This window comes from Beta vulgaris, chromosome 4 (assembly GCF_026745355.1).
Source record: "Beta vulgaris subsp. vulgaris cultivar EL10 chromosome 4, EL10.2, whole genome shotgun sequence".
In the NCBI taxonomy this organism is placed as follows: domain Eukaryota; kingdom Viridiplantae; phylum Streptophyta; class Magnoliopsida; order Caryophyllales; family Amaranthaceae; genus Beta; species Beta vulgaris.
In genome coordinates, this window is record NC_079205.1 from 59,690,420 (window position 1) to 59,704,000 (window position 13,581).

Here is a 13,581-nt window from a genome sequence, read left to right on the forward strand (position 1 = left end):
TGCACTAGTCACGGGGACGTCAAAAACTGTGACTTATAGCCTTCGCTTTTGACCGTTTTAAGGCTCATCCGGGCTCGGTCATATTATTCGCCGAAAACTTTCCTATGGGTGCGGCACAACTTATAATGCATCTCGAGTGATTCGCACTATCTAAATTGCGTTTGAATGCCATCAAAGCACAAATTTATTATTACCACAAAATGACTCCAAAACAGTCGTAAAAGTTGATCTTATGTCCGTTCAAAGTCTTAGAAGTCATTAATATACCATCTCATGTCTCCTAGAGGCATCCCACGGCATTTTGTGCACGGGTCCCGAAGACGTCTAAAACCGTGAGTTATAACCTGCAATTTATACCGTTTTAGGACTCGTCCGTACCTGGTACTTTTTTTTGCCAAAATCCTTCATATGGGTGCGGCACGACTTATAATGCATCCCGGGTATTTCGCACCATATGAATTGCCTTAGAATGCCACAAAATCACTCATTTATGATTTTGTGTTGCAGCAATGGAATGTCCCCGAAACGGGGGTGAAAGTTATTCTTATGCCCGTTCAAAGTCGTGGAAGTCCTTAGTATACCATCCCCTGTCCTTTCGAGACATCCCACAACATTCGGTGCACGGGTCACGAAAACGTCTAAAACCGTGACTTAATCTGTCAAATATTCATTAAAAATCAAAATGTGTTGAAAATACTTTATTTTATGTCATGACAGGCCGTTCGTGAAGACTGAAAATAGGTTTAGTCTCCCATGGCAATCCATCGGCATCATCAATTCAGCATGACCCACTCGCGCCAGATTGCATATGATTGATGTGTTCATTAGTTCTCTCTAAGAGAACACAAATATAAGGTGCTCAATAACCAACTCCATAAGACAATTGTGTCGTTACCTTAACATGCAGACTTCAGAGATCACTCCATGATCCAAAACACCATACATTATTAGGACTAGAATGAGTTTGAAATTGCATATGAAATCCATTAAAGTGACTTCGTACAATGAACACAAAACCTTTCAACTACAGACAACCTCTCAAATCACGGCTAAAAGAATTGAGGTTTCGAAAACCTAACCACATGTGGCTGGGTTGCAATAAATTAGAAAATGTGCATCTTGTAGTACAAAATATAGTCTGCCAACCCTAGGATTTTCAACTCTTGTGAGAATGATGCTATCGCAATTTCAATGAAAATACATTCCGGAGAGTCACAACATCCCTCTTACTCTATTCATGACCTTATAGCAACATAAATACGAACATTGAAACCAAAATTGAAAGATGTCACATTATTCTAAGAGTAGCCACAAAGTTTACAGGGGAACAAAACCAAGCGCCCTCTGGAATGCCAAATTGAAGCGGCAATGCGAAGAGAGCTTAAGAACCGCGAGGGGGAACACGAGATGATGACCAAGTGGACCTTGAACCACTACTACCAAAACTACGGCGATCATCAGGACCAGAGCCGAAAGATCGGCGATCATCGCTTCGCCACTTATCAGCCGGTGGGCGATCATCCCTTCTTCCCCATCGGTCAGACTCTGAAGCTGGGGCCTGGCTGGAGATAGGGGCTTCAACAGTTTTCTCACGCAAGTGTCGAGGAACATATTTTCCAGGTGCTGGAGCACCAGGAGTGGGAACAGCTGCCGCTGCTGCTGCAGCTGCTGCAGCTGCTGGAGCAGCAACAGGTACAGCCTCTGGCTGAAGCCTAGCAGGTGTCTCGGAAGATCGGGTAGCAGGATCACCAGCAAGGATCTGTTGTTTTCTCAGCCTTTCTTTCTCATCAAGTTCCCGCTCTCTTTGCCGTTGCCTCTCTGCAATCTCGTCCAGCTTGGCTTTACGCTCAGCTTCTTCCTTTCTTTTCCTCTCAGCCTCTGCAGGTTTAACGCAAAAAAGGTGAATATATGGACAAAATAATAAACAAGTCGACATGAATACTAATATGAATAGTTGTATAGTTCAGGTTTCAGGTAAGCAAGTAATATTAGGGACGAAAGATGGGAAGATATTGGAGCCAATAGCATCTTGTTAGCAGAGGGTGTTTTCATACCTTCACGCTTTCGTGATTCTTCTTCTTCGCGCAGCCTGTTCAGTCTTTCCTCTTCTGACCTCAGATAGAAAATCATCTTCCGCTTGGCTTCCCTTTCTTGTCTACGTGCCTGACGAATTTGCTGGATATGTTCCTCCCTTTCCTGCCTCAATCTTTCAAATTCACTTTGGCGACGGCTCATCACTTTTTCTTGGAAAATTTTCTGGGAAAAGGCATATGGTATGAGTATAGTACTATAATTACCCCCTCCCAGCCCAAAAAACCAAAAGCTCAAAAGAGAAATGCAAATGGCCCAACCGATGCACATACACAATCCCCCAATATAAGGAAAGTACTCATAACAATGTAATTGATATCGACTTCATAACATTCAGAAGTCAATGACAAGTACTATCTAATATCTATATATTAATTTACAGATTCAGAATGAGAAACTGTCATCCCATTCAATCCAAAGGGGATGCCCTGGCTCTGACATATCTCTTGGGAGGAGGAACATGAAGCTCAGAATTATGGGTGTATTCAATACTCCCAAATGAAAAGGGAATTGATCCATGGTCAATTTCGTGACAAAGAAATATTAATTTCTAGTTGTACCTCGTAAATAAAAAAAAAACTTTTTTTTTGTGGAATTAACCATTCTTTTTCATTTAGAATGAAATTTTGTTCATGTAAGCAAGCCAATATGTTATGGTTACAAGAGTCTATCCGTCGCATATAGGCTTTAAGGGCATCGTAGTATAACCGTAATAATTGCAAAAAAAGACCAAAACAAACACTAGAGTTTAGTTCATATCATCAATCTCATTAAACCAGCAAGACCAAAAAGTTAAAAAAAAAAATTGCATCAATTCAGGAATGATGAGCCGCTAACCTTGTTTTCCATTACACGAGCCAGTCTATTCTTTTCCTGAAGATCACCATCATGACGTTGCCTGCTGAGCTCAACCTCAAGCTGTAATGATATATTAACACCAATCAGACTCTCCGAAATCAGTAAAGACACTTCTTTAAAACGGACGTAAGCAATTTGAGCATTTGCAGTAGGGAAAGAGTATTGGAATCTTCGCCTTGTATGGCTCACAGTAACAAAGTTGAAGGACTACAAGAACACAGTTCAAATCCTTCCCATTTTACAGATCACCCAGAATCTCATTCTTGTGACCAGGATAAGACTAATCTCCCACAGAAGAAATCCTAATGGGGTATAATAGACAGCAACAGAAGCATTTCATATTTTTGACACACGTGATTGATTGAATTTTATATACAATACAACGTGAAAATGAATATTCCAACACTTATAGCCAAGTCTAGCTCTTGGACACGAACACATGTCCGGCACAAATACCTAAACTATGAGTAACATAGTCATACACTACCAAGAAGATATACTAATTTGAGTTTAAACCCACCTGTTGCTCACGTTCATGCAGAAGCTGTTCCTCCACCAAGCGTTGTTGATATGCGGCTTCAATCAAGGGAGCTGCCTCCTCTCTTTTAGCTCTCTCCAGATAGTCCATCTGCTTACCCAGCTTCTGCAATTTTTTCTCCATTTCTTGCTTCTCCTTCAGCTGCTCATTGAGAGCCAGCTCCATCAATGCTTGCTTTGTCAACTTATCCTGATATAGAGTAAAAAAACAATCAGAAGGCTAAACTCCAAGCAATGCTGAAAAGAAAACTTCAGAATTTCCACTCACCCCTTCTATGATTGGTTTCTTTTGTTTTTTGCCAAACTTTTCCTGAAGTAGAGCTTTTGCTTCTTCCAACTCACGCTCCTCGATTTCCTTTTGAATCCGTTGAATTTTTCTCTTCTCGTACTCACTAGCAAGCCTTTTCTGTTCAGCTTCCTCATTAGTTTTCTGCTGCTGTTGTCTCTTCAACTCTTCCTCTCGTTCCTATGAAAACATGAAAGTCGTGAGTGAAGTCTCTAAAACAGAATACCTGGCTCATTAAAAGGTCAGCGAATACGGAATATACCTTCTCTAAAAGCTGGCGTTCTTGTTCTTCTTTTCGCTGTTCAATGATTGTTTTACGAGCAAGAAGCTTCTTGTGTTCCTTCTCCACAACCTCAGCTAAACCAGGCAGAGTATCACCGATCTTTGATGCCTTATTTAGAGGAGGATATATCATGGACCTTGCTTTCTTCAAAGACTCAGCAAGCACTGTGAGGTGATTCCTCAAGTTGTCAGATTCAAGATCCTGAATGAAAGCATAAAAAATCAGTCGAACTACTTGATCTAGTAAAACAAAAAATCTGGACAACGCTCCCTTAAGTGAGGAACCATCAACAAAACTGAATATGTTTAACTGAAAAGGCCTCAAGTGTCGGCCTTCAGAGGGTATAAAGGTTCCATTGTTACCTTATATAGGAACATCTCGACATATTATATTAGTAGATGTTACAAAGCAAAATCACACATTAATCAGCATAGGATCACAATAAGAAAAATAAATCATTAAATGGTAATATGGAGTCACCTAATGAGTTAAAAAAATAAAAGACACGAACAGCCAAATAAGAGAGCAAAAAGTTATTAAAACACAAAAGTAGCACAAGTTAGCAATGACAGAACGTCAAATTACTCTATTGAAGCAGGACAGAAACAATTAAAAAAGATACAGTACACACCCCACAGCTACACGCAAAGAAAGAGAAAAGGAAATATGGATCGAGCCTCCATATTTTTTTAGAGTATTAGCAGCATAATATACACATTCTATGGAAAGCTAGTATATAGAAATACAACTGATTTTATTAAGTGTACATGTAGGACATGAAAGCTTACCAGAATACTAAATGAAACAGCCCCATTCATGTGGTCAACCTTCATTGTTAAAAACTTGTGTTTAACAGCATCTACAGAGATCTTTTCCACAGTTGAAAAATCAAAAAATGGTATCATCTGGGACAAACTCTCAATGGTCATTGTCTGATAAACTTGAGAAGCCTGCAATGTCAAGCATAGGATATAGACGATGATGAGAGTAGCTTAAAATAGTAAACTAAGGCATACTTATAAAGACACCTGGTACAGACACAAAAGGATTATTAAAAGTACACCTGCTGTAGCAATCTCAGGGTTGCTAACTTTTCCAATGCTATAACATACTTTGACAATTGCACTTCTGGAACAGAAGAAGCTGAAGCGAGTTTTCCTCCAAGCTTAGAAATTTTGTTCAACAAGGGCTGCACTTTTATAGACAAATCTAAGGGGAGAAACTCGTGCTCTAGAAGATGATAAAGGTCTTTCACTTCCGGAAGAACACAAGACATAACACCTTTGGAGACCTGCCAGTTGCAATACAAAAGAATTAGGAGAATAAAATTTCCCAAACCAGATTTGTCCTCATATAACTGAAGGCTTCAAGATTAGTTATCACAAACAAAGACCAGTTGGGAGGTCATACCAGTTCCAGAAGAAGAGCTGAGCGTGAGAGCTGTAAAAATTCAAACAATAGAACTATCAGACTGGCAAACAATAGTTATACATATATACATCAGTACTAAAACAAAGATCTAACAGGAAAACAATCTAAATTACCACTTCTCTGCTCTCTGGCTTTGGATCAAGATTAAAATTAATGAGATTGGCCATTCTCATATTTCGCTCTTTCTCATTCTCAAGTTCCAAATGAGATGCACCACGTGTATGGTCATAAGGAGGAACTGAAAGTGCCGCCAAAACCACAGATGATGCTATCGTCTGCAGATCCTTCTGGCTTAAGTTCTTGTTGAAATTCTTTTGAAGCAAAAAAAGCTTGAGCCAAGCATATGCATGATACAGATGGCTTCCAGAAATCCAAAATATTTCAGTGAGTTTGGCATAGTAAACAACCATCAAGGAAGGCTTGGGAGTCTTCTTAACCATACACATCAAACCATGGATATCTTCAACCGAGCGAAAAGCTTCCTGTAGGAGGAAGAACAAAAGCTTTAACAGAATGCATTTATTTCCAACAAAGAACAACATGCCAACATGTCATGGAGGTGCAAAGAACCGATTGGAACCCACCCTTAAGCCCTATTACGCACCAATACTATAGATTCAACATCATCGACTACTATGATTCCTTTAAATTCTCTGGACTCAAAGTAAACTACATCAAATGACACTTAAAGCTGTCCGCATATCTCATTCACCATGAAGTAGCAGACAGTTGTTATATTTCAGAATTCAGATCAACAATCTAACAAAAAATCTCTCAATCAGAGTGCTAAGGCATACTAATCATGGAAAAAACTCAACAAGGCCAACAGAAGCTCCAACCATAACATAATCACTAAGGGATTCTTTCTTGTAGCAGTAATATAGTTAGGAACCAACTTCAGAAATAAATGATAAATCTTATTTCCACATGGCAACAATGTTTGAAGGACATGCACTAAGGGTGTTTAAGATCTTGGTTCAGTAGTCAGTACACAGAGTTATAATTCAAGAAAAAATTAACGTGGGAACTGTTTATATCAACTCAAAAGGATATACTTGTGCAATAGGACATTGCTTGTAAATAGTCTCACCTGCCAAAGTTCAAGTTCAGTGGCAATCTTTAATTGCTCAAATCTTGTGTCAAGGTACAATTGCAAGCTTTCCGGAGCAGTCAGATCAGGCCTATCTCGTTGGTCTTTGTATTTATTCAGATTTGCCAGATGGTTCCGAATTATTTCACAGAGTCTACGAAATTCTGTGGTACGTTTGTATTGCTTGCAAAACTGGAAAGCGCGATGTGCTGTCATCTGCACAACAATAAAACATAATTTAGCTTGTAGTAACTTCAATAGCAACCAATTATCAACTAGCATAATCGTTGTTTCATACTAAAATCAGACAGACCCAAGCACAGAATGTCTAGCCATAATATAACTAAGATCAAACAGAAAGGAATCAAGAGCAGAAATCCATATTTTATCAAAGCAATTCGTCAGATACCAAACAGATGTTTCAACAATAGATACATTCAGTTGCACCAACACCTATAAACATAGTACAGCTAGCGTAACAGGAGATTCGTTTAGGCACCGCCTAAACACATTCAAACTACACAAATATACGGGTCTTCAAAGGTCAGTGATTACAAATTGTGTTAATTCTTTATAATAAAATAATTTGTAGAGCACATTATGTAACGTTAACATTTTATATACAAATAATTAAGAAAGAAGAGAACTTACCGCATACAAATTCTCCAACTTTGAATTATTACGTAATATTTCCAAAACGGTTCGATATGTCTCCCACAAAAATTTGAACCATGGTGTAACAAGTTCACGGTCAGACCTATCTTTCCCTTTTTCTCCACTAACATAGCTTAGCATGAGGTCTTCAGGCCGCTTATCGGCTTCTAAATCATCAACATCAAGCGCTTCTTCTAGTGCTTCAGCTTGATTACGAGCAACTTCAGCCCTCTCAGTAGAAAGGTGCATGAAATGCTTAATTACTTCCTCCAAGGAGTTCACATTCACTTGTTGGCACACAATGCGGTATTGGATTAAACCATCTTTTGCATACCTGCCCTTCCTCATGTCGACACAAAGTTCAATGTATTTAAACATGATCTTTTCCAACATCTTCTGCCATGCTCTGTACCTCTTGGAGGTAATAAGGTCGTGAAGTGCTTGCAAGGCATCTTGCTTCTGACCAACATTAATGAGCTCTGCATCATGAAATAACAGGATCAAACAGCAGAACCATAATACAGCAGGTACCATAGAGGAAGAAAAATATCATTTGCACATCAAGAAAAATTCAAATAAAATAAAATATTAGTTTCTAAAATTTTAGTTAAAACAAATCTGTAAAAATTAGTTTTTTTCAGGAAAAAAAAAAAGATCCATTCACTTAATATCATTAAATTCATATAACATATACAACATAAATCTGCAAACATTGTTCCAATTAGTAATTGTAATCAGTTTTAATATGTATTGATCAGTTTCTATCAGTTCAGCAATTCAAGTGAAGTAAACAGGGCCTTAGAGATGAATATTGCCTCATCCTCAGGACCCTCCATTCCCAACAGCACACTACCACATGTGAGTTTGTGCCACAAAAAGACAGAAGCGAAGGTCAAACTAACAGCAAAATTGCAATAGGTATTTAGCTTTACATGCATAAAGCACATATTATTCAAGTTCAAAAAAGAGTTCTGAAGATAATCACGAGTTGGACTTGGCGACCTCCCTTAAACATTCTCTGAAGGAGAAGGAAATGATTTTATCAGCAATTTTCAGTATAAACTAGAAAGTTATAGACTACTCAAACAATTAATTATTTCCCTGTGGAAAGCATGCACTTCTCAAACTCAGCAGCTTTAGTATGTTCCCTTTTTTGTTTTTCTAATTAGCAAAAAAAAAAAGTATACAACAAAAATAATAACCACCTTACAGCTGACACAAACAATAATAAACCAAAAAGATAAAGAAAGCCAGCAGAAGAAGGTAAATGGTTCGCCTATAGCTACTGCAGTATGAGGACGCATCTTAAGGAATGGAAGCAGCTAGAATCAGCGCATTTCATATCAGAGAACAGGAGTAAGATAGGCCAGGAGAAAAATTAATATTTTATAGAGTACAGACCTTCAGCTCGCTTTAAAGCATTTTCTGGTTTCGCAAAAGTTGACATATCGATCACCTGGGTGCTTCCCTCTGCATGAGAAACTCTGTACAGTTAATGCAATAATTGAAGCAATAGAAACAGAATATCGTCAATGATAAGCTGAAATCCCATTAATTATCACAACTGTACTCACAGAAGACAGGTAATTCATCAATTTATGGAGTAAACACATATGCTTTCAACAATAATTAGATTCTTGAGTCTACATGGTCAAATTGACAAACTCCATCTACCTAACACCCACAAGTCATCATAGGTGAAATAAAAAAGCAAAACCTCCAAACAGATAGAATGTCAGCTAGTAATATACCAGAAATCAGGAGCATGATGAGAGATTACGAGTAATTTCACACAAATTGTTCCACCAATGTTATACAATAAAATGTTGGATAATTTATTTAAAAATACTTCCAGCATTTACATGAGAACTTCCCATATAAAATCCCTGTTAAATAACAATTAAAATTATATACTTTGAATCAAAATTCCGCATGATCACAAGAAGTCAGAGAGAAAAGAAGGTGAACACAAGGCACCAGATGGCATTAACAAATATTTCTATATATTCGACAAATCAAAACAATTGAAATCACGAGTCAGACGTAGAAATCAAGAAGAGGGAAGTAAGAAAAAGAACCAAATAGAACTCAGAACTATCAGCAAGCCAAGACTCACCCAAACACAGATAGATAAGACCAACCCAATATTTTCTGACAGTCGACCGATAGTTGAACTTCAAGCACTGAGATTCGACAAAGAGGCATACGGCAACTCAAAGATGAACTAAATATCATTTAGAGCAAGATCACTGACCTAGGAACAAGCATAGAAGAGTACGACACAAACTGACAGACAAATTATCAGGGTTTGAGATAGAGATCTTGTGAGTTGTGACGAAGAAGGTGTCTCAGTGAAACATATGATTAAATATTGACATATCATCTAAATATATTGGTAACAAAATGCAACCTTTTCCCTTTTTAAAAAAAAAAAAATTCTAGCAGTGAAGCTAATCCATCCATCATCCACAAAAACGCAATGTCGAGAAATTGCTTCGCTAAATCAAAAGTGAAACAATCATAAACCCTAACCCCCAAAATTCAATTGATTAGGGCTAACTTACAACAAATTAAAAATAAACATATACTTTCCCAGATTATATAAATCAGCAAATTCCTAGTTAGATTAAAACCTACATCTCGAAACATCATCAATTCAAAGGATCAGACGCATACATGAATTGAAGAAAAAGATCCATCATAAAATAAGATTAAAATATATAATTGTTCAAAAATATTGAAGATTATAGAATAAATTATATTATATAAAGAAATGCGAAACTTTACCTGAGGAAAGCAGAGATGTCGCCGGAGGAGAGAGAAAGACGAAGAGTGGAGAAGATGAGGGAGTGTCTGTAAATGTCTACAACTTCACAGGCCTAACCCTAAAAATACTTGAACAACCCGTTTACGTTTTACTTGCTAGAAACACTTCAGAAAATGACCCGTTTTATGATGGTACAATTTTATTTGTGACTAGCCAATTACAAGAATTAGTTTGGACCAATCCAATTCTAAAAGGATTTAATGATTGGAATGTGAGTCCAACTACACAATTTATGTCCATCCTCATTCTAAAAATAGCCCTAGTTTTCTTCACTTTATTTTTACTTAATTTAATTTATTTCATTTGACTTAATTTAACTTTATTGAATTTAACTTATTTTTACTGAATTTATTTTTATTGAACTTAACTTAATGTTAATAAATAATATTTTAATTGAAATTTTTTTTTTGCTGAAACTTATAGTAGATTGTTGTTGAACTTAACTTATTGTTGTTGAATTTAACTTATTTTTGTTGAATTTAATTTTTGCTGGAATTAAATTATTTTTATTGGAATAAAAATAATTTTGGTGAATTTTTTTTTAATAAACAAAAATTGCGCCACAATACATACTTAGTCAGCATATTACAAAGAGCTTAACCAAAAAAGAAACATAATAGTATCACAAACATTAGCACAGACTGATTAAACCAACCAACTAATGAAGCTCGAACAAAGCTATAAAATAGAAACAAAGACAAATTATATATAATGGATTTGCAACACTAAGAGAATACATTTAAAGATGAAAGTACAAAAATAACCACATAACATTATCACTAACCATTAATTTATCTAAAACATCGAAAATGAACAAAAAATATATAAATTACGAAACATAAGATAAATTTAACTAAATTACAAAACATATATATTATATAAATTACATAAATTACAAAACATAAATTAATTAACATAAAACGAAATTACAAAGGATAAATTAATTAACGAAAAAAATTAAACTAACCGTACATCTAAAATAACATGAAATTACATGATAACTAATCACAACAAATATAACAAATTAAATAATAATAATAATAATAATAATAAAAAAAAAAAAAACCAATAAAGCTAGCTCCTTTGGCGACGAATTAAACGAAAATTTCAAGCCAACCCTATATCTAGAACTTCTTGTTGTTGTCGACGACGGCGACGTTTGAATAGTAGTTGTTATGGTCTTCTTCTTAGTGGTTGGTGACGGTGAATTGTGGGTAGTGGTTGTTCAACGAGCTGAACCCTAATGGTAAAAAACTCGAAAGTTTCTTGAGCTTTTTCGACCGTAGGAAAGCGATCGACCATGAGAGTGAGGAATCATCAGCATCGAGAGTGGTGGTGAGGTTGGAGATTGGTGAAAACAACGATTAATTGAGGGCAATTATGGCAGAAAGAGAAACTAGAAAATAGTAGAGAGAGAAAAAAAAGAGATTGTACAAAATGAAAGTTTTTATGCGGTAATGCGAGAAGTAGAAAAAAGCTTATCTATTGTGGAATTGTGAGAGGATAAGAGGAGATGGTGAAGACTAGAGGGTTGGGGGTATTTAGGGTTTAGAGTGAGAGAGAGAGAGAAGAGAACTGAGTAGACAAGATCAGGAGAGTCAAGAGAAATAGAACGTTGAGGAAATGGAGTGGACTAAGGTTTATAAGGCCCAAATTTATTAACTGATCAGGTGGACCTAAAACCAGATTAGTTATTGTGACTGACCCGGTTATATGCCCATCAAATCAGTTAGTTTTTTCCCTATTACATGCACGCCCAAAAGTGATATAACTGATCCGATTTTGATTGGTAAATTGGATCAGTTCTTTTATGTCATTAAGCATTTTCATACTTGTGTAAGTTTAGCTCTACTTTCATCTAGAGGTAACTAAAGCGCAGGTTTGGCAAAGGCATAATTATTTATTTAAAAGTTCGAGCTCATCAGCGGCACCAGACCTAATTTTGGACTAACTTTTCTTGCACAACCATGCAAAAATTGGTACCAACCTTGTGGAAAAACCAAAAAAAGTAACCATGCGAGCCTATTTTACATTATCAAAACCCCGCAAAAGCCAAAAATGATGTGTTATGTTAGGCCATGTTTGTTTGTGAGCTGAAAAATGTCATCCAAGCCAAGCAACACTAGTGAGTGGGTCGTCCAGGCCAACATGTTGGCCTAAGCTTGATGAGGTATATTCACATTCATTTATAATTAACTTCTAATAAGAATTTGCTTGTGCAATCCAATTAAAAGACAATAAGGTTTTGCTTAATTAATTTTTGCAATCACTTGTCATAAATTTGAATTGAGGTGATATGTGTCAATACCTATCAATCTCAAAATTTTATTGTCTAAAACACCTAATCCTATAAGACGGAATTGATACAGGTTAGGCGGAGACTACAAAACATAAAACATATTGAGTAAATGAAATTAGGACAAACGTTGGAAATTTAGAGTTCAATCTCTTAACTTATAAATTCTATTAAGCTTAGTAATTTCTAATGAGGTCAAATTAGGACCGATAAGAGTTGACACGACAAGATAACACGACACAAACACGACTTGAAAAAACCGGGTTAAAGTTAAGATTTTTGACGAGAACACTTAAATGGGTCAACACGAACCCAACCTGATATTTAAAAGGGTTAGGTACGCAATGGACTTTTTGATACAAAATCAATATTAAATGATGTGGAAAAACTAAAGGTCCAAAAAATATAAATTTCATTTAAGCCCAAAAATCTAATATTTCAGCCCAATCAAAGAAAACCCTAAAAGAAATCTGAGTTGTTCACACTATTTCCCACCATCTCACTCTCTTTTCAAGTTTTCAGTCTAGAAATGACAATGGTCAAGACCCGATATAGACTCGTATGGATCCGACCCATTTTTAAGTGTTTAGATCCAATTTTTTCAAACCCAACGAATCAAGGTTAGATTTTGGTCCCTAACACCATGGGTCGGGTTTAGGTCTGGGTCCACACATGTCAGACCGACCCTTGGACTATATATATATATTTATATTTATATTTATATTTATATTAAAAAGAAAGTTGATCGAAATTCTAAAAACCTTATTTTATGGTATAGAATCGTTTTTAACATGTCATTGTTTCTTTAATTTCTAATTGTCTTCTAACACTCCCGACTTCTTACAGAAGTTCTTACACAATAGCTCACTACTTCACTAGTGAGTAGAGATGACAATGGGTAGGATCTGGACAGGGTCCTCTAGGATCCAGATCCGTTTTTTAGGCAAGGATCCATATCCTACCCGGATCCACTGGGTAATAAAAATGAGGATCCAGATCCAGATCCGTATGGATCCTATGGATCCGGGTCCTAAACGGATCCTTGCCTATTGTCTTCAAACTAACCTAATTTTCACAATAGTTAAAGATTTTAAATGATAAAGTTATCTAATATCAACCAAAAAATACATTTAATTTTTGAAAAATAACCATTGCAACTACTTACAAGTATTCAATTATCAAACTGTAATTAGTTATCAACCCAATTTTCGAACTTAATTATCCTGTA

At 36.2% G+C, this 13,581-nt stretch overlaps 1 protein-coding gene across 2 annotated transcripts; it reads right to left on the minus strand.

The window, feature by feature from the left end:
* Positions 1 to 1,064: 1,064 nt before the first annotated feature.
* LOC104890352 (eukaryotic translation initiation factor 3 subunit A) lies at positions 1,065 to 10,173 on the minus strand. Of its 2 annotated transcripts, none has more exons than XM_010675804.3 (14): positions 10,018 to 10,173; positions 8,632 to 8,700; positions 7,228 to 7,709; positions 6,577 to 6,792; positions 5,600 to 5,968; positions 5,466 to 5,495; positions 5,119 to 5,346; positions 4,844 to 5,005; positions 4,035 to 4,256; positions 3,755 to 3,952; positions 3,470 to 3,676; positions 2,929 to 3,009; positions 2,055 to 2,256; positions 1,065 to 1,878 (listed from the first exon to the last, which is right to left on the minus strand). In XM_010675804.3, exons 2-14 carry the CDS (start codon positions 8,675 to 8,677, stop codon positions 1,382 to 1,384), a joined length of 2,940 nt encoding a protein of 979 aa, XP_010674106.2. In that variant the 5' UTR covers positions 8,678 to 8,700; positions 10,018 to 10,173; the 3' UTR covers positions 1,065 to 1,381. The 2 variants fall into 2 exon arrangements, with proteins under 2 accessions (XP_010674106.2, XP_019104447.2); XM_019248902.3 differs by having other exon boundaries at positions 8,632 to 8,714; positions 10,018 to 10,156.
* Positions 10,174 to 13,581: the final 3,408 nt, after the last annotated feature.

Excerpts from the sequence above, each read along its gene's own strand:
- LOC104890352 (XM_010675804.3), bottom strand. The coding sequence starts at position 8,677 with ATGTCAACTTTTGCGAAACCAGAAAATGCTTTAAAGCGAGCTGAAG. Across the intron at positions 5,496-5,599 it reads AGCCAGAGAGCAGAGAAGTG|CTCTCACGCTCAGCTCTTCT; the intron begins GTAATTTAGATT and ends GAATTTTTACAG. Across the intron at positions 4,257-4,843 it reads CTGTTTCATTTAGTATTCTG|GATCTTGAATCTGACAACTT; the intron begins GTAAGCTTTCAT and ends GCTTTCATTCAG.